Source organism: Haematobia irritans, chromosome 3 (assembly GCF_050003625.1).
Source record: "Haematobia irritans isolate KBUSLIRL chromosome 3, ASM5000362v1, whole genome shotgun sequence".
Taxonomy (NCBI): Eukaryota; Metazoa; Arthropoda; class Insecta; order Diptera; family Muscidae; genus Haematobia; species Haematobia irritans.
The window spans coordinates 223,212,376-223,237,384 of record NC_134399.1 but is presented as its reverse complement, the minus strand read 5'-3'; the positions used below and the strand labels follow the sequence as shown (position 1 = coordinate 223,237,384).

Here is a 25,009-nt window from a genome sequence, read left to right as displayed (position 1 = left end):
TTATTGTGGCCATAGAAAGTAAAGTTTGCTGTTTGCTCCCGATTTTTTTGGTGTTGGATTTTGGAATATAGGTGTAAGAGTAAAGCTACAAAATAATAGAGCCCTTAAGTGGGAACTTTTCGAGCCAGTGGCAGTTTCTTGGTAAGTTTCTAATTTTCTTATAGCGATACTCATTACAACAAAATATGTCCCCAAAATAGGCTCTGTTAAATTATATTCATCTACCGCATATTCAAACTTTAATATTTTCTATTCTGCACTATTATTGTGAAAAGACAATTTTACAAATTTGTTTTAATTAGCTTTAGTTTTTATTGGAAACATTGTTCATTTCTTTGTCTGGCTTTTCATTCTGCTTGGCGTTCTGTGTATTGTATGGAAAAAAGGGTGTGTTAATGTTCTATGCGGCTATCTTGGAAACTTAAAGAGAAAACCGACTATCAATTAGCTAGTGCAAAAATTAGAAAACATTACTAATTGTGGTTTAGTCATAGGGTTATACTCGCAAAAGTCAGTTGGATAATTGCAATCGATCAAAAACACAATTATTTTAATTGCATTACAACAACAATTATGTTTTGCAAATCCAAAGCCCCTTCCCATTCCATTTGTTTTTTTTTCATGTACAATATAGTCGAAAAGAGAGAGAGCAGAGAATAGAGAGTACTGCTAAAATGAGAACAAGTAAGATAAAAAGCCGGAGATTCATAACAACAACAACAAAAACTGCAAGTTTTTTTTTTGATGCTGGACATTGCAATGTTTTCTTCTTCAATGCCATATCTATATGGGGACATGTATGTTTTCTAAAGAATTCCTTGTGCAAATGGTGCTACGAAGCTACTGATAATGTTGCTGTTGAGAGATGTCCGTCCATACACTTTCTATTGTCCATGATTTATGCGACTCGACTACAGACAATAAATATCCAAGCAAAACTGTAAAACCTGTCTTTGCACTGTATATATGTATACCTTTGATTTTTGCTGGATTCAGTAGCCAGTGTCTTTTGTCGTGGATTATGATACATCCATCCACATCATAATGATGATCAACTTAGGGGTTGATCTAGTAGCGTGTGTTTCTGTATGATGGAAGGAAGTGGTAGTGGTTGTACAATCAAACAAACAGACACAGGCCAAGAGCTGAGGGTGCTACTTCCTCAGTTTTCTATTTTGTTTTTATGTAAATGGGTGGTCGGTTGGTCGGTGAACGAAAAAAGTATATGACACAGTGGAGGAGGGTTAAATTAATAAACTATGTACGACACATAATGTTTATTTTGTTTTGAATGTATCTTGGTTGCGAAACGAAACTTTCTATATGTAAATTAATACACAGCTCTATGAGATGTGAAGATGGAATTGACAAATATATAAATATTTTTTTGCATATTCTAAAAAGTATGTCATCTAATTTGTTATTAGTTTTCTTATTGGCAAAATGTATTAAGAGTTCTCTATGTGAAAATCGCATTAATTGAATATTGAAATACATAGAAATTCAACGAGTCATACAACCTGAACTATTTGAAAATTCGATTAGAATCTTTGAACTAGAACTATGAACGAACAGGAAAACTAGTTTTTTGAAAATTGTAGTTTTTTTTTAAAGATAAATGAGAGTGAAAACAAAATTTACTAGCAATACGATTTATTGGCCAAAAAGTCTTGTTAAATGACATTTTCAAAATTTTACAAGAGTCGATTTGTGAAGGCAGCCATTAGCTAATCTCAAATACGCCAATTGGTGGAATATTAATGCGTTGGACGTTTGGTCTTTACTTTTCATATCAGATTTGTCTTCTCATTGATGATAGAACTTCTTATAGTTCACATTGACCATTAGAACAGAGAGTTAACAGTTGAGAAAACACTGCAGATAGTCTGAACAAGCGGCACCAAACACCTTGCCTATTCAACACCAAAAAGTTCCTCTCAGGGCCTGTTCACCTCGATTTACGTCAAATTTTTACCAATGCTCGTAAAAATGTTTCGGCTTCGAACATGCCCTCGCGCCGTGAAATCTCGGCTATAGTAGGGCTGTTTTCTTTTAGCACTGGATACCCTAAGCCGTGAAGGACTAAAAGAAAACAGAGTACTCGCTTATCCAGAAAATATGCAACACTCATCAGCTGTTTAAAAACAATCACAGAAAAGAAGTTAAATCTTGCATTTTTAATATATGAAATGCTCCAATTTGTAATAAATATTTACTGCTGCGATTATTTATGACACTGTACCACTTTGAATTAAATGTTTTTTGATAAATTAGTCACAATAAGTTGCTATTGTGAATCACTTTATCAAAATACAATCCGGCAACATCGGCGCGACTTGCACTGATGAGTTGTTCTGGATAGAACACCAGTGCAACGATGTTCTGGATAGCCCATACAAATGTTGCATCCAGTGCTAAAAGAAAACAGCCCTAGTGATAAAGAAACGGGTTTTTTAACCCTGCTATTATGTTGGTGTCATTTGATGGCCCAAATCGTATTTATCATTACCGCATTTCTTACTGGTGGAATATAATTAAAAGTTCTTACTACTCAGTGCATGAATTGTTGAAATATACTGAATTCAAATTTGTTAAAATGTTATGTTTGTACTGTATGTTTGTATACACATAACAGGTTGGGGTCATTTTATGACCCCATATATAATATATGTCTTCATTGTATGTTTTTTTTTTCATTTCCCTTACAACTTTTTCGTGTTTTACATGCAACGAACCAAAAAAGAAAGAACAAGAAGATTTCAAGGTAAATATTTGTATTTCTGTGCTAATATTTATAGCGGTCTTCTGTCATTGTATGGAGTTATTTTCAAGTCTTTTCAAAATCGTATAGTGATCAGTAACTATTGGAAATATTTTATTGCAAAAAGAAATGGTGGCAGAATACGGATTGTAGACGAACCATAAGTATGTTATATTATATTCTAAATTCATAAGTTATGTACGATAGTTTGTATTGATTTTATCCTTGAAGATAAAATCAATACAAACTCTCGTCGCGGTTTTTCTGATGTTTTGGAAAGCAACATTAATTATTGTTTGGGTAGAATCGCACAATGGTCAGGTGATAATTCTTTTGTTATAAACCCGCAAAAAAACGAAAGCATTACTGTTTGGCGGTGATAGTGATGTGATCGATGTCCGTTTGGGGATGTATAGGATTGAATTTGTTAGTCAGATTAAGTGTTTGGGAGTTATAATTGACCAAAATTTAAGTTTTGTTCCTCATATTGAGTTGGTTCTAAATAAATTATATTCTACCTTGCGTTGAAATTATTCATGCAATTTAGTCTTTCCACCTTGGATTAGATACAGACTTGCACATGCGTTATTGTTGCCTGCTGGAGATTTTTCGGGAGTGACTGTTGCCCATTTTCAGCGATTGAAATAAGCGATGAATACTATTGCCAGATTTGTCTTCAATCTAAGAAGAAGAGATCATGTTTCAGAATTTGTTGTTGTTGTTGTAACAGTTTTTAATGTAGATTCATCCATTTTGTTCTATGCTTGTGTAGTTCAGCTGGTGGCCAGATCAAGGAACTCTGCGACAAGTGTGGGGTGTGTCCAGAGTGATCTGGTAGTGAGACGGGTAGGCTTAGCTGGGCAAGCAAAGTGGTGACGAGTGTCATGTGGCCCTTGATTACAGCTGGGACACACGTCAGCTACGCTGCTATCAATCACTGATAAGTATGAATTGAGGCGGCTGCACTTGCCTGATCTTAGTTGGGCCAAAACTACCCTTGTCTGCCGTGGGAGGTCTCTCTCCTCCGGTGCTATGGGCGGCGGTCGGAATCCGAGAACAGGATTAACCTTGTAGCTTCTCACCGCTTCAGCTACAGTATCCTCATGAATCCTGTTCAGACCTGTCTGGTATGCTGCCTGATCTAGAGGCTCTCTTTTGTAACGCAGGATCTTGCAGAATTTGTGGTGAGGTTCCTTGGTGTATCGTTTTCTCATTATGTCAAGTGTGCCAATCTGCTCTTCTAGAGGCTCTCTTTTGTAACGCAGAATCTCGCAGAATTTGTGGTGAGGTTCCTTGGTGTATCGTTTTCTCATTATGTCAAGTGTGCCAATATGCTCTTCTTATATAAAGTTATTCGTAGTGGGGTACCTAGCACTCTATGTGACTTTTTTCTATCGCTCGACGAGAAATCCTCAGATTCCTCGTATCTGTTGTTTTTTATATGAAAAGTCATTTCTTGTGCGAGTCGCTCGTATCTGGAATATGTTGCCTCTTGATTTTAGAATTTTCTCCCATTCGAATATTGTTTTTCGTTAAAAAATGTATCGTTTTTTTCGGGAGCATCAATCAATTTTAAGTTGATATTGATACTCTATAATGCTCTATATTTTTGGACACTATCTGTTATTTAGTCTTTTGAATTCGTATTAGTCATGTAAAAATTGTTATACAATTTTAAATTTACACACTTATTATTTTATGTATCTTTACTTAGGCTATATTCATGTAATACATTTTTTATTATTTGGCCTCATTGGCTTTGTATTACGAAATACATGGAAATTGAAGATGAAGCAAGTGGTGATGGTGATCCTAATTTTGTACTTGAAAAAGAATGCTTCAGATCAATCAATTTCTAGTGGCATAGAAGAAAACAATTCATCGGCCGTAACTAATGGCACTGAAGTTTTTGAAATTTCGGAGGAAAATGTTGTTTTCGAACAATTTTAACGCACAGTCAGTTTGCTTCCAGAACACTGATGTATTTTTTTTCAAGAAAAAAGTATACATTATAATACAAAATAGTAATACAACTATACCAAAGGTAGAATCGACATATTGCACCAAACGGGCGGTTGGTTTTCTCCAATATTTTATATATTTTATAATATAATGTGGACCGAAACAGATCATGAATGACTGAAAAATAAATTGCACAAATAGTGAAACTCTAGCTCAAGATCACTTTAAAAGTCGTAGTCGACTTTCCCGCGCAGAAGTCTCTGCCCCCATAGTTCAAAAGAATCCGAATCTCCACATAGTTAGGTTAGGTATAGTGACAGCCCGATATTTCAGGCTAGGTTAGGTTAGGTTAAAGTGGCAGCCCGATTAAGATTCAGGCTCACTTATACTATTCAGTCCATTGTGATAATATTTCAGGCTAACTTAGACTATTATGCCATTGTGATGATTGCGTGCTGCCCGATTCTATATTTAGCTTAATGATAAGGTTCCTCCTTTTTATAGCCGAGTTTGAACGGCGTTTCACATTTCGGTGAAACCACTTATAGGAGTTTTGAAACTCATAAATGTCACCAGCATTACTGAGAAGGGATAATCCGCCGCTGAAAAAACACTTTGGTGTTTGGTCGAAACAGATTGAACCTATGACCCTTTTTATATAAAGCGAGCGCAATGGTTAGCTTGTGCCACGGTAGCTCCCATTACCACCTACACCTTCATATTTTTTAGGACCAAAAGTTTTGTTCATCAAAGAAAAACTTTCACTGAGTCTCACCGACTGAAAATTGCAATAGCAACAATCTTTTGCGATGTTCATAAATCATAAAAAATTTACGTACACATTTCAATTTATTTAATAAAAGTAAGTTTGGGTCAAAATATGACCCCAATCTAAAATCTGTAAGTTTTTCTAACATATACACTCATAGAAAAAAGTCTGCTAAAACAACAGTCGATGTCTGCTGTTATACTTCTGTACTTCAGGGCCCAATGAACAACAATTTATAAAATTTTTAGGCTATAAATTTTTCCCCAAAGCATATTTACGAACCAAAAGTAGTTTTTGGTGTATTTTTGCACTGTAATATACTTACAAGCTCCTAAATACGATAGCTAGGATAGCTCCTAAGTTGACATTTTTATTTGTTTTAGCCAAAATAAAACATGTTTTAGTGTAATCTAACTTTAGAAATAGCAGGAAATGTTTGCTATTTCATCAAACAGTGTTTGCTGTTTTAGCAGACTTTTCAGCTGTCCCTACTAACAAATTTCTTTGGGTGTAGTAGCAAGGTTAAAGTTGGTTTTACAAATACGGACTCTTATTTTTCCAAAACCGGTGGACGGTATATTTTGAGAAAAAAAACTAATTTTATTGTCACAAAAAATCAACGAAAAAATAATTCGATCATTTATTAAAACTTGGACACATGTTCCTATTTGGAAGTTGTTTCATTGCAGTTTATTAAAATACCCAAAAGTGTTTGGCTAAATTTGACATTAAATTGGCAATTTTACAATGAAGAGATAAACCCGAAAGCCGGTTGTGAAGACCTTGAAAACACCGGTCCTATTGGTCCACCGAAAATATGATTTTTAGTTTGTTAGCTACTGTAGAAATTGTATTTCTATATCTATTGTAACTCCGTAAAGGATTTAATAATAGTATTTTTTAAATATCAATGTTTAATCGCGACATGAGCAGGTAACATAGAATGTTCCAAGTACAGGTGTGCGTGAGAAACGAATTTATCGGGACACGCGTGAATCACGTGAGTCTTGAACAAAATCCAAAGCAACTCTCGTGAATGTGCGTGAATGGTACTAAAACAAATATTTCGTGCATGAATGTGAGTCCGAAATAAAATCGAATAAAATTTTTGCAAAATCACGAAAAAAACTTAAAATTTAATTCTTACTCATATGTTAATGACGTCTCTCTGAATAACTGAATTTAATTCACCTGTCGACTTATATTCTATTTTTGAATTTTCTTACCTTCGCTTATTCACGGTTGGAAAATGTCGTGAGTCTCGCAAATTTTTCGTGGTCACGTGAATTATTGTGAATACTGTGTGAGCGTGAGTCTTTAGAATTAGGTCGTGCGACAATGTGAGTAGCGCTAGAGTATATGAATAAAAATTTTGCTTTGTGAATGTGCGTGAGTGAAATATCACTCCCGGGCACACCTCTAGTTCCAAATTCTTGCCAAAGGTTTCTAAGTGTTAAGAAGTTAATAAAACCATCCCACAAATTCAGATGAGTAATAATCATAGCTACAGTTAAAAACATAACCTACAGATATGGCAACAAGATTGAAGTTTTTTAACATTATCAAAGATAGTCTCCAAAAATTTAAATCTAAAATGCCTTTTTATCGGAAACTACATATTCCCTTCTTGTTTAAGTTATAGTTTTTTATATTTTTTTGTTTCTTTTTTGTTTTTGTAACAATATCAGGCCTACCATGAATGCTTCATTGATTTTATTTGCAATTTACACATGTAATCAACCCTCAATCACAACCCATATATATATGTGCACATTCACAGAGCACATAATAGTGATAAAAGAAATAAATGTATACATTAAATAAAACTAATTATTTAATTACCATGAGGAAAATATCCAACAACAGTTGTTCCTTGCACTGCATCTAGTCATACATACCGGTGTCGAAACAGGTAGTTTTTTTGTGTATAAGCAAACATTTAGCAAAACTAAAGTTCTCCGGCGTGGCAATGGTCAAGCCAAGACCAACTTTTTTGTCTTGGCTTTTAGTGTTTAATTTGCAAATTTTTCAAGAGATGATACTTATATATTGTGTCCCTAATTGCGATTGATATACACAGAAAAATTTCACGAAAATTGTTCCAATTAAAGTCTTAATTGAGTTGACATATTGACATATCTAGCCTAGAGTGACCGCAACTTATATGGGGCAAAAAAATGTCGGAATCTTGTTCGCCTTAACCCCACAAAACGAATCCCATTTCCAGATTTAGGGATAGCCAAAATTTGAGCCCGATTAAACGACGTTAACACGTGCCACTCGTCGCTCAAAATTTGAAAAAAAAAACGAATGTTTTGGCCAAAAAGTTGACGTATTGAGCCATAACTCGAGAACGGTAAATAATAAAAACACGCACGATATTACAAACGATAGCTTATTTTGTCCTTAAAAATTTGTGTTATGAACAAAATTGTTGTAACTCTGAGTCAAACCGAGTTACGCCAGCCTTTAGCTTCGAAAACGCGACCTGGTGCCACTAGGAGCATTCGTCTTAACCCCACAAAACGAATCCCCTTTCCAGATATTGGGATAGCCAAAATTTGAGCCCGATTAAACGACGTTAACACGTGCTGCTCTTCTCGTTTTCGAAGCTAAAGGCTGGCGTAACTCGGTTTGACTAGAGTTACAACAATTTTGTTCATAACATAAATTTTTAAGGACAAAATAAGCTATTGTTTGTAATATCGTGCGTGTTTTTATTATTTACCGTTCTCGAGTTATGGCTCAATACGTCAACTTTTTGGCAAAAACATTCGTTTTTTTGCAAATTTTAAGCGACGAGCGGCACGTGTTAACGTCGTTTAATCGGGCTCAAATTTTGGCTATCCCAATATCTGGAAAGGGGATTCGTTTTGTGGGGTTAAGGCGAACAAGATTCCGACATTTTTTTTTTGCCCCATATAAGTTGCGGTCACTCTAATCTAGCCGGTGATCGGACAATTACAAACACTATTATTGCATTTAATTCTCAGCGTTAACGCTGCGTCGTTACGCAGTAATGGGTATAACATTGCAAAGGATTTCTGCGCTGTCCGTCTGTGGAGACCAAAAGCCTGCCTATACAAAGGCATGACCACATTTTTATCACAGCACCTTGGTTGTTATTGCTATAACCACCCAAATCTCCATCTTGTGGACATAAAACCACCACTGAGGAAATTCCAGTCGATCTCCATATTCTACTCTGAAATAGCATCGTAGCCGATGTCTGTCCCATTTGCAACCAAGGGCTACGTAACAGGAGTCATTGTTCACTCGCTAAACCTTTAATTCACTATTAGATCACTCTGTACATATTACATATCTGAGTTCATCGATCCTAAATAGACAAGTAAGCAAAAATGTAAATGTGCGAAATCACAACAATCTCATATACAGTTTTTGCGCCGTTTGAAAAAGGAAACCGCTGCAAAGTGAACACCTTTGAAGGAAACGCAAGTGCAAAACTACGATTTCATTTTCGGCCTAAAATACATTTCAGTCGATTGGGAAATGATAAATTGAAGTTATACTAATTCCACCATTTTATGAATTTTTGGTTTGTACTACTTGAAAACAAATTGAATGAGAAAATAATTTTGGTTCTCATTTTCCTCACAATGTAAATTATAGCATTTTGAAATAAGCCGTAGTCAAAATAACGAAGTATGATGTTTATGTACAAAAAAAAAAAAATAAGGATGACTTTCAATCAATTGCCCTTCTATAAACAATATCGATCACCCAACATTTTACTCAATCGATGCTCGGACATTTTCCATCGAAATTTCGATTAGATTTCAAAGAAAAATTTAGATCCATATGATACTTATGAAATTCCTATTCGCTGTGAAAATCCAATATAGTATCGGCCTTCATGTATGTGAGCGTGGGTCCTACCAAAAATATCGTCCGTGAATAAGATTTCTCTGTCGTGAGTGTGCGTGAGCGTGAGCAAAATATTACTCACGTGCACACCTCTAATTTTGTTCTATACATTACATCTCTCTCCACGTTAGTATGCCTGTATGCCTGTGTAAACTATAGCAAAGAACTTTGTTTTCTACATTTTATATATATAACAATGACTTCACTGATATATGCTCCCCCATATGTAATGAAAACTTTCCATTCTACTTATATTTACAGCTTTTTTTATCATAGACTTTCACTATAACGAAAAACAAACGCACTTCATTTTGATTACATCTTTTGACGAGGCAAGTAGTACTAGCATTTACAATGGCCTGGCGTTTTAAAGCATCGAAATATAAGAATGCGGCACCGATTGTGCCAAAACCGGAAGCATGTATACGTGACATATGTGTTGGTTCGTATCAGACCTACGGTAACAATATTGCGGCGTCGGCAGCATTTATGGCTTTCAATTGGGAGCATACGGGGTCAAGTGTGGCCGTTTTACCTCTAGACGATTGTGGGCGCAAGAGCAAAACAATGCCTTTACTGCATGCGCACTCGGATACGGTAACCGATTTAGGATTTTCACCATTTCATGATGGTCTACTGGCTACTGCTTCCCAAGATTGCACGGTTAAAATATGGCATATACCGGAAAAAGGTTTGGAGACTTCACTAACAGATCCTGAATGTGTATTTTCACATAAACAAAGACGTGTAGAGACCGTGGGCTTCCATCCCACAGCCGATGGACTTTTACATTCTACATCGGCTGGTTGTGTTACCCTATTCGATTTGACCACACAAAAGGAATTGTATTGTAAGTTAAGAAAAAAAAAACACATATCATATAGGCCGCAGGAAGTTCATAATGCGTATTGATCCGTTTTAGCTAATAACGAACACCCTGAGGTCATACAATCTGCAAGTTGGCGTCAAGATGGTACTGTCATTGCTACCAGCTGCAAAGATAAGTATGTTCGTATTTTGGATTGTCGTGTCAATGGCTCTCCCATACAAATGTCTGCCGAATCACATCAAAGTATTAAAGACTCCCGCATTGTATGGCTGGGAAATCAATCGCGCATATTAACAACCGGATTTGATGCAGCTCGTTTGCGCCAGGTTATTATTCGAGATATTCGTAATTTCTCTGTACCCGAGAAAACTCTAGAATTAGATTGTTCAACTGGCATTCTAATGCCTCTGTATGATCCAGACACCAATATGCTCTTCCTGGCTGGAAAGGGTGACACAACTATAAACTATTTAGAGGTCACCGACAAAGATCCCTATCTTATCGAAGGCTTACGACATACGGGAGAACAAACTAAAGGTGCTTGTTTAATTCCAAAACGTGCTTTAAAGGTTATGGAAGGAGAGGTTAATCGTGTTTTACAATTGACTTCCAACATGGTCATACCCATTATGTATCAGGTGCCAAGAAAGGTATGAATGATCAAAAATTATGTTGGAGGGTAGGGGGAAAAATCCTAAATTAAATTTTCTATATTTGTAGACTTATAGAGACTTCCATAGTGATTTATATCCAGACACCGCTAGCTGCCGTACTGATTTAACAGCTGCGGAATGGATGAACGGAAGCAATATGCCCATACCAAAAATGAGTTTGGATCCTGCAAAGCGTGATCTAGGCGACATTCCCGTAGTTGTAAGTATCCACATACTTTTTGCGGCCTACTTTGTTCTATCTCGCTCTCTGCAGGCATACTCTAGTCCTTTTCTAATATTAGTAGCATATACAAGTTTACGCAGACACATTGTATTTACTTTTCCATGGCGTTTCGAAAATTCTTCTCTTTCCTCTTTCTTTATTCTCTTATGAAATATGCTTATTGTCCTTAAAATAAATATCCTTCAAAGATACATCGTGGAAATTTAATGGAATACATTAAAAATATTGAAAACAAGAAGGTATCTCTAGATGATAAAAACTTGAAACAACAACAGCAACAACTCAATGGCAGTCACAATGCCAATACACAAATCATTGCGAAATCTTTGAAATCACCCAAACAGGATGTTGGTGATATCGATGAGTTATCAACAATCTTCAAAAAGTTTGATACCAAATATAAAACTGATTCGGAAAAAGAATCAACACAAGATCTGGATGAGAATGGTGGTAGGTATGATGATGACAATGTAGATGAAGACGATGGAGCCCGTGAGCATAGTATTCATTCATCACAAGATTCTCCCAATACCGAAGACTCGTCGTCTTCCGTACCAAAACCTATGCCTCGAACTTCACGTAATAATTCATTACAAGACACTACGGTTCAGCCGCAACAAATACCTGTCGAGGCCAATAAAGTGATGCCCAAACCAAGGCCACGTACCACAGCTACAGCATATAAGGTTTGATATTTGTAGTTGAGCTGACAAATTTTGTATTTTCCGTTCATATGGTTTTTTTATTTCGGTTTTTGTTTTGATTAACTTTTGTAGTTTTGCCTCAGTTCCAACAACAAGTTTGACAGCACCGCTTAGGTGGCATTAAAAGCACTCATATTTTCTTTTTCTTTTCTTGCTTTATTTATTTGTTTATTTATTTGTTGTTTACAGCACAATTTCTACATGTTTTGTAATTCATTAATTATTGACAATTTCATTCAACCTGTACCATTTCAGCCTCGTTTGGGACCAAAACCATTTTCCAGCAATACAGTCGATGTTACATTCGATAAAGTATTTGCCGTTCCAGTTGCTCCAGGATCGCAAGAGAATCTATCCAATGTCACACATAGTGCGCCAATTGCTAATGAGCCGGATTCACCATCATCCGCCAAGCCAGATTTGATAGTGGAAATTGAAATCAAAAGTGAGTATAAACGAAATACGGAATTGTAATCAAAATCAAAAGGTTTACTTTTCAAATTGTATAAAATTCGATTTTTCGCCCCAAATATTTTTCAAAATAGCTTTCCCCCCTTAGCAGCTAATTTATTAATAAAGAATAATAGCGAATATCATGCAACTAATCTTTAGTCGAAAAGTCGACATATACTTTTCAATTTTTTTTTTTCACCAAAAAAAAACTTTTAGTCGAAAGATTGATTTCCAAGGTTTGCAATCCTAAATCCATGGTGGTCTAGTTCCCCGAATTAAAAAAAAATTCAATGAAGGTTATTTCTGGGAAGATTACGTATTAACATACGTTGAAAATGTAGTGCCAGGAGACTGGTAAAGAGGAAATTTCTTCCTTGGCAAAAAATATTTTTTTTATTTATTTATACTGAGCCCTGATGGACCATATGTTGATACATATATAAAATAAAAATAAAAAAATAAATAAAAAGTGAGTTGTAAATGCAACCTCTTGTGAGTAGGTTAGGTTAGGTTATGTGGCAGCCCGATGTATCAGGCTCACTTAGACTATTCAGTCCATTGTGATACCACAGTGGTGAACTTCTCTCTTATCACTGAGTGCTGTCCGATTCCATGTTAAGCTCAATGACAAGGGACCAGCTTTTTATAGCCGAGTCCGAACGGCGTTCCACATTCCAGTGAAACCACTTAGAGAAGCTTTGAAACCCTGGATTTTACTTCTAAATTAATTTCCCTGAGACGAACATCGGAGATGTTTTGAAATATTGGAGACATTTCAATAAAATTACATTTCACAAAAAAAAGCCATCTGTTTTTATTACCATGTCCTCGAGTCTAACTAAACAAAAGTAAATATTAAATAAAACAGTATCATGATTTAAATTAGAAATCCCATACATCCAAAATTGCTAAGATACTTAATAAAAAAAAATAAAAATCCTGCACAAAATTCTTTGGAAAATTTTGATATTACCACGAGAACAACGTGGAACACAAGCATTCTTGTCTTCTAAGAAATCAGGAAAACCAACCACCGAAGACGGATCACTCTTCATCGCGTCAACGCGAGATCTCCACACATTAGAGATGTGCACGTGAGTAATAGTTTACTCACGCTCACTCACGACGGAAAAATCTTACTCACGCACGATATTGTTTGGTACTCGCGCACACTCACGCTATGTGGCTTCAAATTACATGATGAAAATAAAAATAAATAAATAATAAAATAAAATGTCGTGACTCACGAAAAATACCGTGACTCATGAAAAATTTCGTGACTCACGAAAAATTTCGTGACTCACGAACAATTTTTTGAGTAATTTGCCTTAGCGACGTGTCTGAAAATATGAGCATTATTAAAATCGAAAGCGTTATTACACTCTTCACATCCAAGGTGTCACTAAAATTGTAAATGAATTTAACTGTTAAGCGTTTTATGTTGGTTAGCGGGATTTTTTTTTCATGAGCGTAAATCTTTACTCACGCACACTCACGAAGATAATATTTTCGTGACTCACGCACGACATTTGGGTTTGTTAATCACGCACACTCACGCCGTTGCCATGAGCGTGACTCACGACAATTTCGTGTCACGTACACACCTCTACCACACATCCGCTCAAACATTTCTGCATTTTTGAACACTGGAAACCTCAATTTGATGCGTCATCCGCGCTATTGTCCTGACTCGGCAACGAATAGTGTCGTTTTATTCTCGTACGTAAAAAAAAAAATAAAATGAAAGGTCAACCTTTTTCTACACCTGAAGAAGCGGTTGTTGTGTTCAATAGTTTGAAACGCATGCAAAAAGTGATTAGCTCTCAATGGGGAATATTAAAAAAAAAAAACAACAATAAGTCTATTTTCGATGATAAATGTTTTTTTTTTTTTACTTTAATAGTCGCATAAGAATTAATATGGCAGATAATAATAGTGATTCTCAAAAAAAATCATTGGATACATAAAAGCGACTACAGTAGGGAACGGATATAAGCACATCTCATATAAGACAATGAGCAAAAACACCATGTCTTTTTATTGTTTTTAGGTGCGAAACTTCATATAAGAAACACTTGCATAAGAAAAAAATTTATAAAAGAACAATTTGGCAATCACACAAAACCAAAATTCCATTATAAAAAATGTCCACTAGAAATTATTACAATATTTATTCGAGCTTATTGGACAGTAATATTTTTTATTACAATAAAAAAAATTCCTATAAGAAACTTTGTGTTGATTTTTTAAGGTTTTTTTATTTTATTACATTGCGATTGAAAATCGCTGTTCAATTTGCAACTTGAAAGTAATAGAAATTAGAGGTGTGCGCGTGAGTGAAATTTCACTCACACTCACCCACATTCACGAAGTCAAATATTTATTCAGTCACGCTCACGCACAATAAGTGTCGTAGCCACTCACACTCACGCACATTCACGAGGTGAAAAGCAGGACTCACGCACGCTCGCGCACGAACAACTTTCACAGACTCACGCTCACGCACGATTCACGGCAATTCACGTGACTCACGACAAATTTACGAGACTCACGACATTTTCCAACCGAGAATGAGCAAACGTAACAAAATTTATAAATAAAATATAGTTCGACAGCTAAATCAATTTCTTTTAATATAAGTAAGAATTAAATCTTTATTTTTAAGAATTAAATCTTGATTTTTATCGTGAGCGTGATTTTGCAGAAATTGTATTCACGCACATTCACGAACCGATTTTATTACTCAGGCACGCTCACGCACGACATATTTATTTTAGTCCCATTCACGTACATTCACGAGAGTTGCTTCTGATTTTATTCACGACTCACGTAATTCACGCGTGTCTCGACAATTTCGTGTCACGCGCACACCTCTAATATAAATTCTTCAGCTTTTCTAAGAACCCAGCAAACAAAAATTGGAAGTTCTAAAGGTATAACTTTGAAAAACTTCCAAATATGTTCTCCCAAAGATGTTCTTTATTTTAACTACACAGGAAGTTCTTTTGAATAAATTTTTAATAATTCGTTTTTTAATATTTGTAAAGGGTAATTTTAATCTTTTTGTCTCAAATAGGTTAAAAAAGAGTAAGAATTCATAAAAAATACAAATTATTTGAATTATGTTGAAAAAAAATGATAAATTAATTTTAGAAAAATTACGAATTTTTAAAAATATTTGAGGTCAAAAGTTTCAGATAAGCGTTATAATTACAAAATGTTTTAAATTATAACAAAAATACTGAATTCGGATCACGCCCAAAAAAGTAATGCAAATTCAGTAAAACGGTTGTTGAAATGGTGGACATCATGTCCAATTTTGCACCACCTCCGGATCCAAAAAACAAATTTCACTGCTTTTTTGGAGACCCTTTTTTTTGCTGGGCAGTAAAGTAACACATAAAAGGACGTTCACAGGTCATATCATTCATTTATAAAATATACAATACTTACTTTCTTAATTTATTTTTTTTTATCTTATTTCTTCTATATGGTATTTTAAAACATCTATTAAATATTTTGTAGCTATTTTTGGATAAAACAAAGAATTACTAGTACTATTTCTTAAATATTCCAATTTGAAAATCCCATGACAAGAACTAAATTCTTTGCATAAAGTATTTTTTTTTATAAATTTACAATAATACTTAATAAACAAATAATTTGTTTCTTCTCTTCACTTTGCAGAACCCTCAAATGAGGCCAACAATGAGAACAATGGACTTCAAAAGTCCTTATCTACGTCAGAGAGACGTAAAGTAAGTATGCAATTACAATGTCTGATGGATTTAAAAGTCTGTCTTGCTGGCTTTGGAATAATGGCTTTTGATAATAATAAATAATATATATTTTTTTATATACTTCCATAAATGTTTATACTGTGTCTGACTAAACTTTGTATCTTGATTTCTTTCTGCCTACACCATAATACTTAACTACTAACACTCACAATTCCTCTCAACAATAACTACTACTACTACTGTCTGTAGTCTTCTCTGGATGATGAAGATTCCAGCGATAAGGTTGTTATTATACCATCCTCTATCTTGGATATAATTACACTAACAATAAAAATATTTCATATTTTTTGCCTATAGATTTTTGAGCAAAATCATTCTGAATCTTCTGAGAATTCGACGGAAGGTGATGATAAAGCCGAATCGGAGTTGCGTAGATTTTCACCAGCCCGTAATAGTATTGCTGAGAGAAGACGTTTGTACGAGTTACACTCGAAGAGCACCACTGAGGAAAGAGCTCAATCGCCAGTACCATTGTAAGTTCTCACGGCATAGACAGTATTGCAGAATTTTAATAAGTATTTTTGTTGTATGCGCAGGCGTCGTGAATTGTCTAAGGTTGATTCTACTAAGAGCGGATCGATTGATATTAAACGGACCTCGGTTCCAGAGGGTAAACTCTTGGAGGAGAAACGTAGAAATGTACCCTCGAAAGAAGTTACCGATAATGGTTCATCAGCAGCAGTCATAAAGAAATCTGCAACTGAGGCTGCCATAACTACTTCGACCAAAAGAACATCCACTGTTTTTGGCAAAGTCTCTAAATTCCGGCATTTGAAAGGAACTCCTGGCCATAAGTCGACACATATTGAAAATTTGCGTAACTTGAGCAGACAAATTCCCGGTGAATGCAATGGTTTCACTGCCAATCACGAACGTGTAGCAGTACCATTATCGGGTCCCGGAGGTAAAATAGCCATATTTGACCTTAATAAACCAGGACGTTTACCTGATGGTGTTATACCCTCACTGGTGAATGGCAATAACATTATGGATTTCCAGTGGGATCCGTTCGATCCCAAACGCTTGGCTGTCGCCTGTGACGATGGAATGGTAAAATTCTGGCGCATACCCGAGGGTGGACTTTTGGAGCCTACCAACACTCCTGAGCAAGAACTAAACTCACATTTGGACAAAATCTATTTTATACGTTTTCATCCACTGGCCCAAGATATTTTACTAACGGCCAGTTATGATATGACTATTAAGTTGTGGCATATTCCCACCATGGAAGAGAAGTGTGTGTTAACCGGTCACACTGATCAAATTTTCGACTTTGCCTGGAGTCCATGTGGTAAATATGGAGCAACGGTGAGCAAAGATGGAAAAATACGTATTTACAATCCCAGAAAATCAGAGACACCCATCCGTGAAGGAAACGGCCCAGTTGGTACGAGAGGTGCTCGTATTGTATGGGCTTTGGATGGTCAATATATTGTATGCACAGGATTCGATAAGTATGATCGAGTAGATTTCATCATCTATGCAAGTGTAAATAAATCGACTTTCTCTTCCATTCCAGAGTTTCTGAGAGACAAATAAGTGTTTACAAAGCAGACAGTTTAAATGCTCCTCTTAATACAGCAAGTTTGGATGTATCTCCATCTATTCTAATACCATTTTACGATGAGGATAGTTCTACTTTGTTTGTGACAGGAAAAGGTGATTCCACAATTTATTGTTATGAAATAACAGATGAGGAACCTTATATATGCCCCTTGTCACATCACCGTTGTACATCGTTACACCAAGGACTCAGTTTTCTAACAAAGAACCACTGCGATGTCGCCAGTGTAGAGTTTTGTAAGGCATATCGTTTGACAAATACCACAATTGAGCCATTAAGCTTCACAGTGCCCCGTATTAAGGTTAGTATGATTTTTAAAATTTTTTTTTTTTAATTTACAGCCAAATCTACAGTAGCTTCTTTACAAAAAAAAGTTTACTAATTAATAAAGAAAATGTTAATAATAAGATAATTACAATAAAAAAGGGGAATATTAAATTTTTAGTCTTAAGTGTTCTATTACACCTTTTCCGGAAATTTTTAAGAGGAAACACAGTAACTTTATCAAAATTCCACCCTGCAATGGCAGCGTGATATGCATCTAAAAATTTAAAGAAAACAGTAAATGAGCAATTTTGTAAACATGTGTCCAGCCTAATCTTTGCACAGCAGCATGTTGCTTGGTATATTGTTTCTAAACTAAATAATCTCTGTAACATGTTGCTTTACAGAGTTGCAGCTCACAACAAAATATATAAAGTCTCAACCAAAGATCTTCTGTCCGTCTGTTGCAATCACGCAACAGTCTTCAATAATGAAGCAATCGCACAAACTGGTATTTTGTCTGCTGGCAGGTCAAGTTCGAAGATGGGCTATATTGGTCCAGGTTTTGATATAGTCCCCATATAAACCGACCTCCCGATTTGGGGTCTTGGGCATATAGAAACTGTAGTTTTTACCCAATTTGCCTGAAATTTGAAATCTAGAGGTATTTTAGGACCATAAAATGGTGTGCCAAAGTGGTAAGTGTCGTTCCATGTTTTGGTATAGCCCCCATATAGGCCGATCTCCCGATTTTACTTCTTGGGCTTCTAGAATCCATAATTTTTATAAATTGCCTGAAATAAAATGGTGAGCGTCGTCCATGTTTTGGTATAGCCCCCATATAGGCCGATCTCCCGATTTTACTTCTTGGACTTCTAGAATCCGTAATTTTTATCCAATTGACCTGAAATTTAAAATCTGAAGGTATTTTAGGACCATAAAATGATGTGCTTAAAATGGTCAGCATCGGTCCATGGTTTAGTATAGCCCCCATATAGACCGATCTCCCGATTTTACTTCTTGGGCTTATAAAAATCGTAATTTTTAGCTAATTTGCCTGAAATTGGAAATCTAGATGTATTGTAGACCACAAATACGCGTGCAGAAAATTGTGAGTATCGGTCCATGTTTTGGTATAGCCCCCATATAGACCGATTTCCCAAAGTTTATTTTTTGGGCTTGTAGAAACCGTAGTTGTTGTCCAATTTGCCTGAAATTTGAAATCTGGAGGTATTTTAGGACCATAGGTTAGGTTAGGTGGCAGCCCGATGTATCAGGCTCACTTAGACTATTCAGTCCATTGTGATACCACATTGGTGAACTTCTCTCTTATCACTAAGTGCTGCCCGATTCCATGTTAAGCTCAATGACAAGGGACCTCCTTTTTATATCCGAGTCCGAACGGCGTTCCACATTGCAGTGAAACCACTTAGAGAAGTTTTGAAACCCTCAGAAATGTCACCACCATTACTGAGGTGGGAAAAAAACACCGCTGAAAAACTTTTTGGTGTTCGGTCGAAGCAGGAATCGAACCCACGACCTTGTGTATGCAAGGCGGGCATGCTAACCATTGCACCACGGTGGCTCCCTGTTGTAGGACCATAAAATAATGTGCCACAAAAGGTGAGTATCGGTCCATGTTTTGGTATAGCCCCCATATAGACCGATCTCCCGATTTTATTTTTTGGGCTTGTAGAAACCATAGTTGTTGTCCAATTTGCCTGAAATTGAAAATCTGGAGTTTTTTTAGGACTATAAATAGGTGTGATTTTAATGTTTGGGATTCTAGAAATTTGAAATCTAGAAGTATTTTATGACCATAAAGAGGTGTGCCGAAAACGGTGAGTATCGGTCCATGTTTTAGTATAGCACCCATAAGACCGTTCTCCCGATTTAACTACTTGTGTTTCTAGAAACCCGTAGTGTTTATGCGATTTGTCTGAAATTGTAAATATACTCACAAAACGGTGTATGGGATTTAGTTTTTTCGGTCCATTTGTTAAGGCCACCATATCGACCGATTTCACTTCTTGAGGGTATAGGAGGAGTACTGATCATGAATGTAAAATTTCCAGATTTTAATTCTTGTAATCATTTAAATAATTGGGGTGAAAATCTAAAGATTTTAGATTTGAAATCAAGGCGTTATTTCATCATTTTCTTGCACACTTACAAGAGATGTTAATGATTCCTCCAAAACTCAAACAAAAATGGTTCTTCTAAATCCAGAATCTTATCTAGTCTTAATATGTAAAATCTTTAAATTTATCTTCGGGAAGTGTACTCGCTGAACTGCTCTGCCATCAAACTCCCCTGAAATTTTCAAAGGAAACTATAATATTTGATTCATGGTGGTGGTTTCAAATCCACTTTTGGTAAATTTCGAGCCTAATTTGGACTATAAAGTAAAATGTATCTATTATTCAAGTGTTTCATTCAGAACATGGTATGATCAGTACTAACATATCTGAAAAGTTCAAGAAAAAATACGTCAACATTTTTCTTAGTTTATTTTTTTTTACGGAATTTGTTATCTATAGATTATTAAATTTTGTTCATTAAATATTTTTGTAAACAAACAAAATATTAAAGTTGACTTTAAAATTTGAATGGGATCATTATCCAATTATGGGTGTACGTGGAGCAATATCTCTGTAAGGGTAGGGTGAAAGATTAACCTTGGGGATGCTCCAGAAGTCAAATCTGTTTTTTTGATATGGCCTATAATAATACGATATGATGCCCTATAACAATAAGAAGAATTTGTGCCAAGTTATAAGCAGAAATCGGAAACTTAGTGGGGGATGTCAACAGACGGACGGACCGATTTATACGATCAGATCGACTCAAAATTTAATTACGACCAAGAATACTTTAATGGGTTCTCAAACCTACTATATTTGTACAAAATATAACAATGAATTAACATAGTTAAAGTAGATTTACAGTTTTTTTTTTGTTTTAACTTTTTTTTTGTACATGAGGGTTACAATTTTATATGAGAATTTTATATAAAAATAATTATTTTACCTAATTATAGAGTGAATTATTCCAAGATGACCTTTTCCCACATACCCGTGTTACTTGGCTTCCCACAATGACTGCAGATGAATGGTTCTTGTCTAACGATAAGAAACCAAAGAAGATTAGTTTACAGCCGGAGGGCATGGATACATGTAAGCATTTTTATAGAGACCTATGAATAATAGTTATTTGTAATAAGAATCTTAATATAATTTTAGTGTCCTCCATACAACCAGTGGTTAATCAAGTAAATCGTTCCAATAACAATACATTGGGAAATGAGCATTTCCCAAATAAATTTGAAACCGATAAAAATAAACAAAAAGAGGTAAGTGAATATATACGTTTATATTTTTTTATAAAGCTAAACAAATTCTATGGCTTAGAATTTTAGAAGAATATAAAGAGCCGAGAAGAGTTTGTATTTATGTAAAATTTCTTCAAATTTTGGAAGAAGATTAAAGGTGAGTACTAAGTTCGAGTTTTGCCGCTAAAGTGAAAACTAAATCGGTAAAAAAGGCATAAAATTATACATATTTGTTGCAAATTTTAATATAAGTTGATGGGGAATAGCCCAAATCAAATTTTCACAAAGTTTGTATTCTTTCAAATGGATTATTAAAAAAAAAATCATCGTGAAAAAATTACGATTTTAGCAACTAAACTCGAACTTAATACCCCCTTAAGGCTTGAGAGGATAAAAGAATTTTGTTTTTATTTCAAATTCCTTCATCCTCTAGGTCGAAGAAAGCTGGCTTCTTAAGAAAACGATATTTGGAATCAATTATTTTGGCACTTAGACAAAAAATTAAAAAAATATATATATATTTATATACGAGGGCAGTTCGGAAACTTCTTAGCCTAGCACAAAAAGCGCAGTATAAACAGAAAAAAGTTAAGTATTTTGGAAACTTCCATCTCTGTTATGAACACATCTTAAATTTTGTTTCGATCTGGCAACTCCTTCATATAGAAAGAGGTGTTCAAAAAAGACGCATCCGAAATTTTTTTACAATGGAAAAATAAGAAATGCGTGCTGTCATTAAATATTTACATAAAAAAGGTTTATCGGGACAAGAAATTCATAATGATATGGTGAATGTGTTAGGTGAAAGTGCTCCTTCATATGCAACAGTAAAAAATTGGGTTGCTTAATTTAAACTTGGTCGTACAAGCATTGAAGATGAACCACCTAGTGGACGTCCAAAAACAGCAACAACAACAAAAATTACCAGTTATTTCACTGCAAGAAATTTGAGGATATCTCCCACCAAATCCTCAGCCACACTATTCACTACGTGGACGGCGGAAGTACGCAGGCAGTTGAAGATGTCGATGGCGAAACAATTCCGACAACAAATTACCCCAAGATTCTCGGGGCCTTTATAAGTCGTCCGCCCATGCCACTGCAATTTGTGATAAGCTCCGCGGTAGAAACAAGGTCCTCAAGTCACTTGCCGGCAGCACTTGGGGTGCGGACAAAGAAACCTTGTTAACTACATATAAGGCAATTGGCCGGTCAGTGGTAAACTATGCACTGCCAGCGATACGCAGTGGAATAACATACAGACCTGTCAGAACGCTGCCCTTAGAACCGCAACAGGATGTCTCCGCAGTACACCCCTGGATCACCTTTATGCGGAGACCAAGATCATCCCAGTGCGTCGACACAACTACATGTTCCTTTTGGGTTGCCATCGAAGTTGTCATCCGAATCACCATCTTGTGGATAGACAACCTCCATCCAGGAATGTAAGGGTTGATATTCACCTTCTAGAGCCAGAGATCCAGCGTTACAAAAGAGAGCCTCTAGATCAGGCAGCATACCAGACAGGTCTGAACAGGATTCATGAGGATACTGTAGCTGAAGTGGTGAGAAGCTACAAGGTTAATCCTGTTTTCGGAGTCCGACCGCCGCCCATTGCACCGGAGGAGAGAGACCTCCCACGGCAGACAAGGGTAGTTTTGGCCCAACTAAGATCAGGCAAGTGCAGCCGCCTCAATGCATACTTATCAGTGATTGATAGCAGCGTAGCTGGCGTGTGTCCCATATGTAATCAAGGGCCACATGACACTCGTCACCTTTTTGCTTGCACAGCTAAGCCTACCCGTCTCACTACCAGATCACTCTGGACACACCCCATCCTTGTCGCAGAGTTCCTTGATCTGGCTACCAGCTGAACTACACAAGCATAGAACAAAATGGATGAAACTACATTAAAAACTGTTACAACAACAACAACAGAAATTGTAAATGATCGACGAATACAAATGCGCGAAATTGCTAATATCGTGGGCATTTCAAATGATTGAGTCCATTTAATATTGCATGAAGAACTACAGATGGTAAGGTTATGGCAACGGTTTTTTGGGACTTCAAAGGTATTTTATTGATTGACTATCTGCAAAAGGGTAAAACATTAAATTCAGAGTACTATTGCAAACTTTTGGATCAATTAAATGTACAAATTCGAGAAAAACGTTCTGGCTTACAACACAAAAAAAAATAATTTTTCATCAAGGCAACGCACCAGCGCACAAGAGTGTTTTAACAATTGCTAAAATCAACGAATTAATGTACGAGTTGCTTGACCACCCACCTTATTCTCCTGATTTAGCTCCCAGTGACTTTTACTTGTTTCCAAATCTTAAAAAAAGAAGATACAAGTACAGTTGTAAACCACTATTTTGAAGACCTTGATGAAAACTATTTTAATCAAGGGATAGAATTGTTTCCAAATCTTAAAAAAAGAAGATGCAAGTACAGTTGTAAACCACTATTTTGAAGACCTTGATGAAAACTATTTTAATCAAGGGATAGAATTGCTAGAAAAGCCTTGGACTAAGTGTATTCAAGTTTCAGGAGATTATAATAAAAATAATAAAAATATTTTTGAAAAACTAACTATTCTCTTTCATTGATATGCTAAGAAGTTTCCGAAACGCCCTCGTATGTATATAACTATTTATTTATCATTATTTTTTATTTTTTTTTTTTAGATACAAAAATCGGTTAGTGCCCGCATGGAATACAATACAAAATTGGAACAAGATGACATGGAAGGTGTTGACGAGAATGAGTGGCAAGAATAATTTTTTACAACATTCAACATTACAAAGTCTTTAGAAACTAGATTAAGGCATTTGTTCATAAAAAAAAAATGATCTCCTTGAATTCCTCAACTATTTCCTTAACGAACCAACAAACAAAAAAATCCACCAGCCAACAAAAATCCCAAAGTCCCACTAAATCTTGTGTGTAATATGTGTACTATTCTTAATGGTTTTTTGATAAATATTTCTGTTTATTATATTTTTTAGTTTTCTATAAAGCCATGACAATTTTAAATTTTTTACATTTAAAGGAAATTTAAGAAAAACTACATATATTTTTACAACACTCACGCGTATCAGCAACAAAATGTTTAATACACAACATACTCGTTTAGATATAACTTGAATTTTTCTGATACAAATTACAAAAGGAAACAATTCACCCTTTTTGTCTAGTCTATAGTATTTTATGTTATATAATATTTTTGCTTTGTTATAACTATGTCTCTCTTTCTGTCTATATATACATATGTTTTTTGATCTATAAGTTAAATTTTCAAAGTTTTCTTTGAAACAAAAAGACACCCCCTCTAAGCTTTCTATCATGTATACCAGAAACCAAACCAACTCATTCCCTATATTTGATATTCCAAAAAGAGAAGTATGCAATCAACAACAACAAAAAAATACATTCACATGACTTTTCTCTCTCTCAATTTTCCCAGAAGAAAATGTCCTTTACAAATAGACTGATTAAAAAAATTCTTAAACGAAACGAATTAATAAACATTTTTTGATACAAGACTCCCATACCAAGACCAACTAGTAAAAATAAACGACCTTTCCAAATTACTTTTTTTTTTTGTACTTTCACATTCGGTAATAATAAGAGAAAACTAAAAGACTTCAGTGAAACAACTTATTGCCATATTAAAAAAAACATAAAGAAAATTATAAAAAACGATTTTTACAATATGTCACAACAAATGAAGTAGTTTTTTTATAATGAAACAAAAGAAAAAAACACCAACACCAACTCC

The 25,009-nt window shown here is 35.3% G+C and overlaps 1 protein-coding gene across 4 annotated transcripts; it reads left to right on the top strand.

The window, feature by feature from the left end:
• Positions 1 to 24,821, top strand: pod1 (coronin). Of its 4 annotated transcripts, XM_075303169.1 has the most exons (14): positions 1 to 141; positions 9,642 to 10,230; positions 10,303 to 10,859; positions 10,930 to 11,082; positions 11,295 to 11,792; positions 12,066 to 12,255; positions 15,951 to 16,021; positions 16,253 to 16,285; positions 16,361 to 16,536; positions 16,600 to 17,517; positions 17,583 to 17,928; positions 20,932 to 21,067; positions 21,134 to 21,243; positions 23,916 to 24,821. In XM_075303169.1, the coding sequence occupies exons 2-14, from the start codon at positions 9,735 to 9,737 to the stop codon at positions 24,006 to 24,008; spliced, it is 3,777 nt and encodes a 1,258-aa protein (XP_075159284.1). In that variant the 5' UTR covers positions 1 to 141; positions 9,642 to 9,734; the 3' UTR covers positions 24,009 to 24,821. The 4 variants fall into 4 exon arrangements, with proteins under 4 accessions (XP_075159284.1, XP_075159286.1, XP_075159285.1 ...); XM_075303171.1 differs by lacking the exon at positions 11,295 to 11,792; XM_075303170.1 differs by lacking the exon at positions 16,253 to 16,285.
• The last annotated feature ends 188 nt before the right edge of the window (positions 24,822 to 25,009 follow it).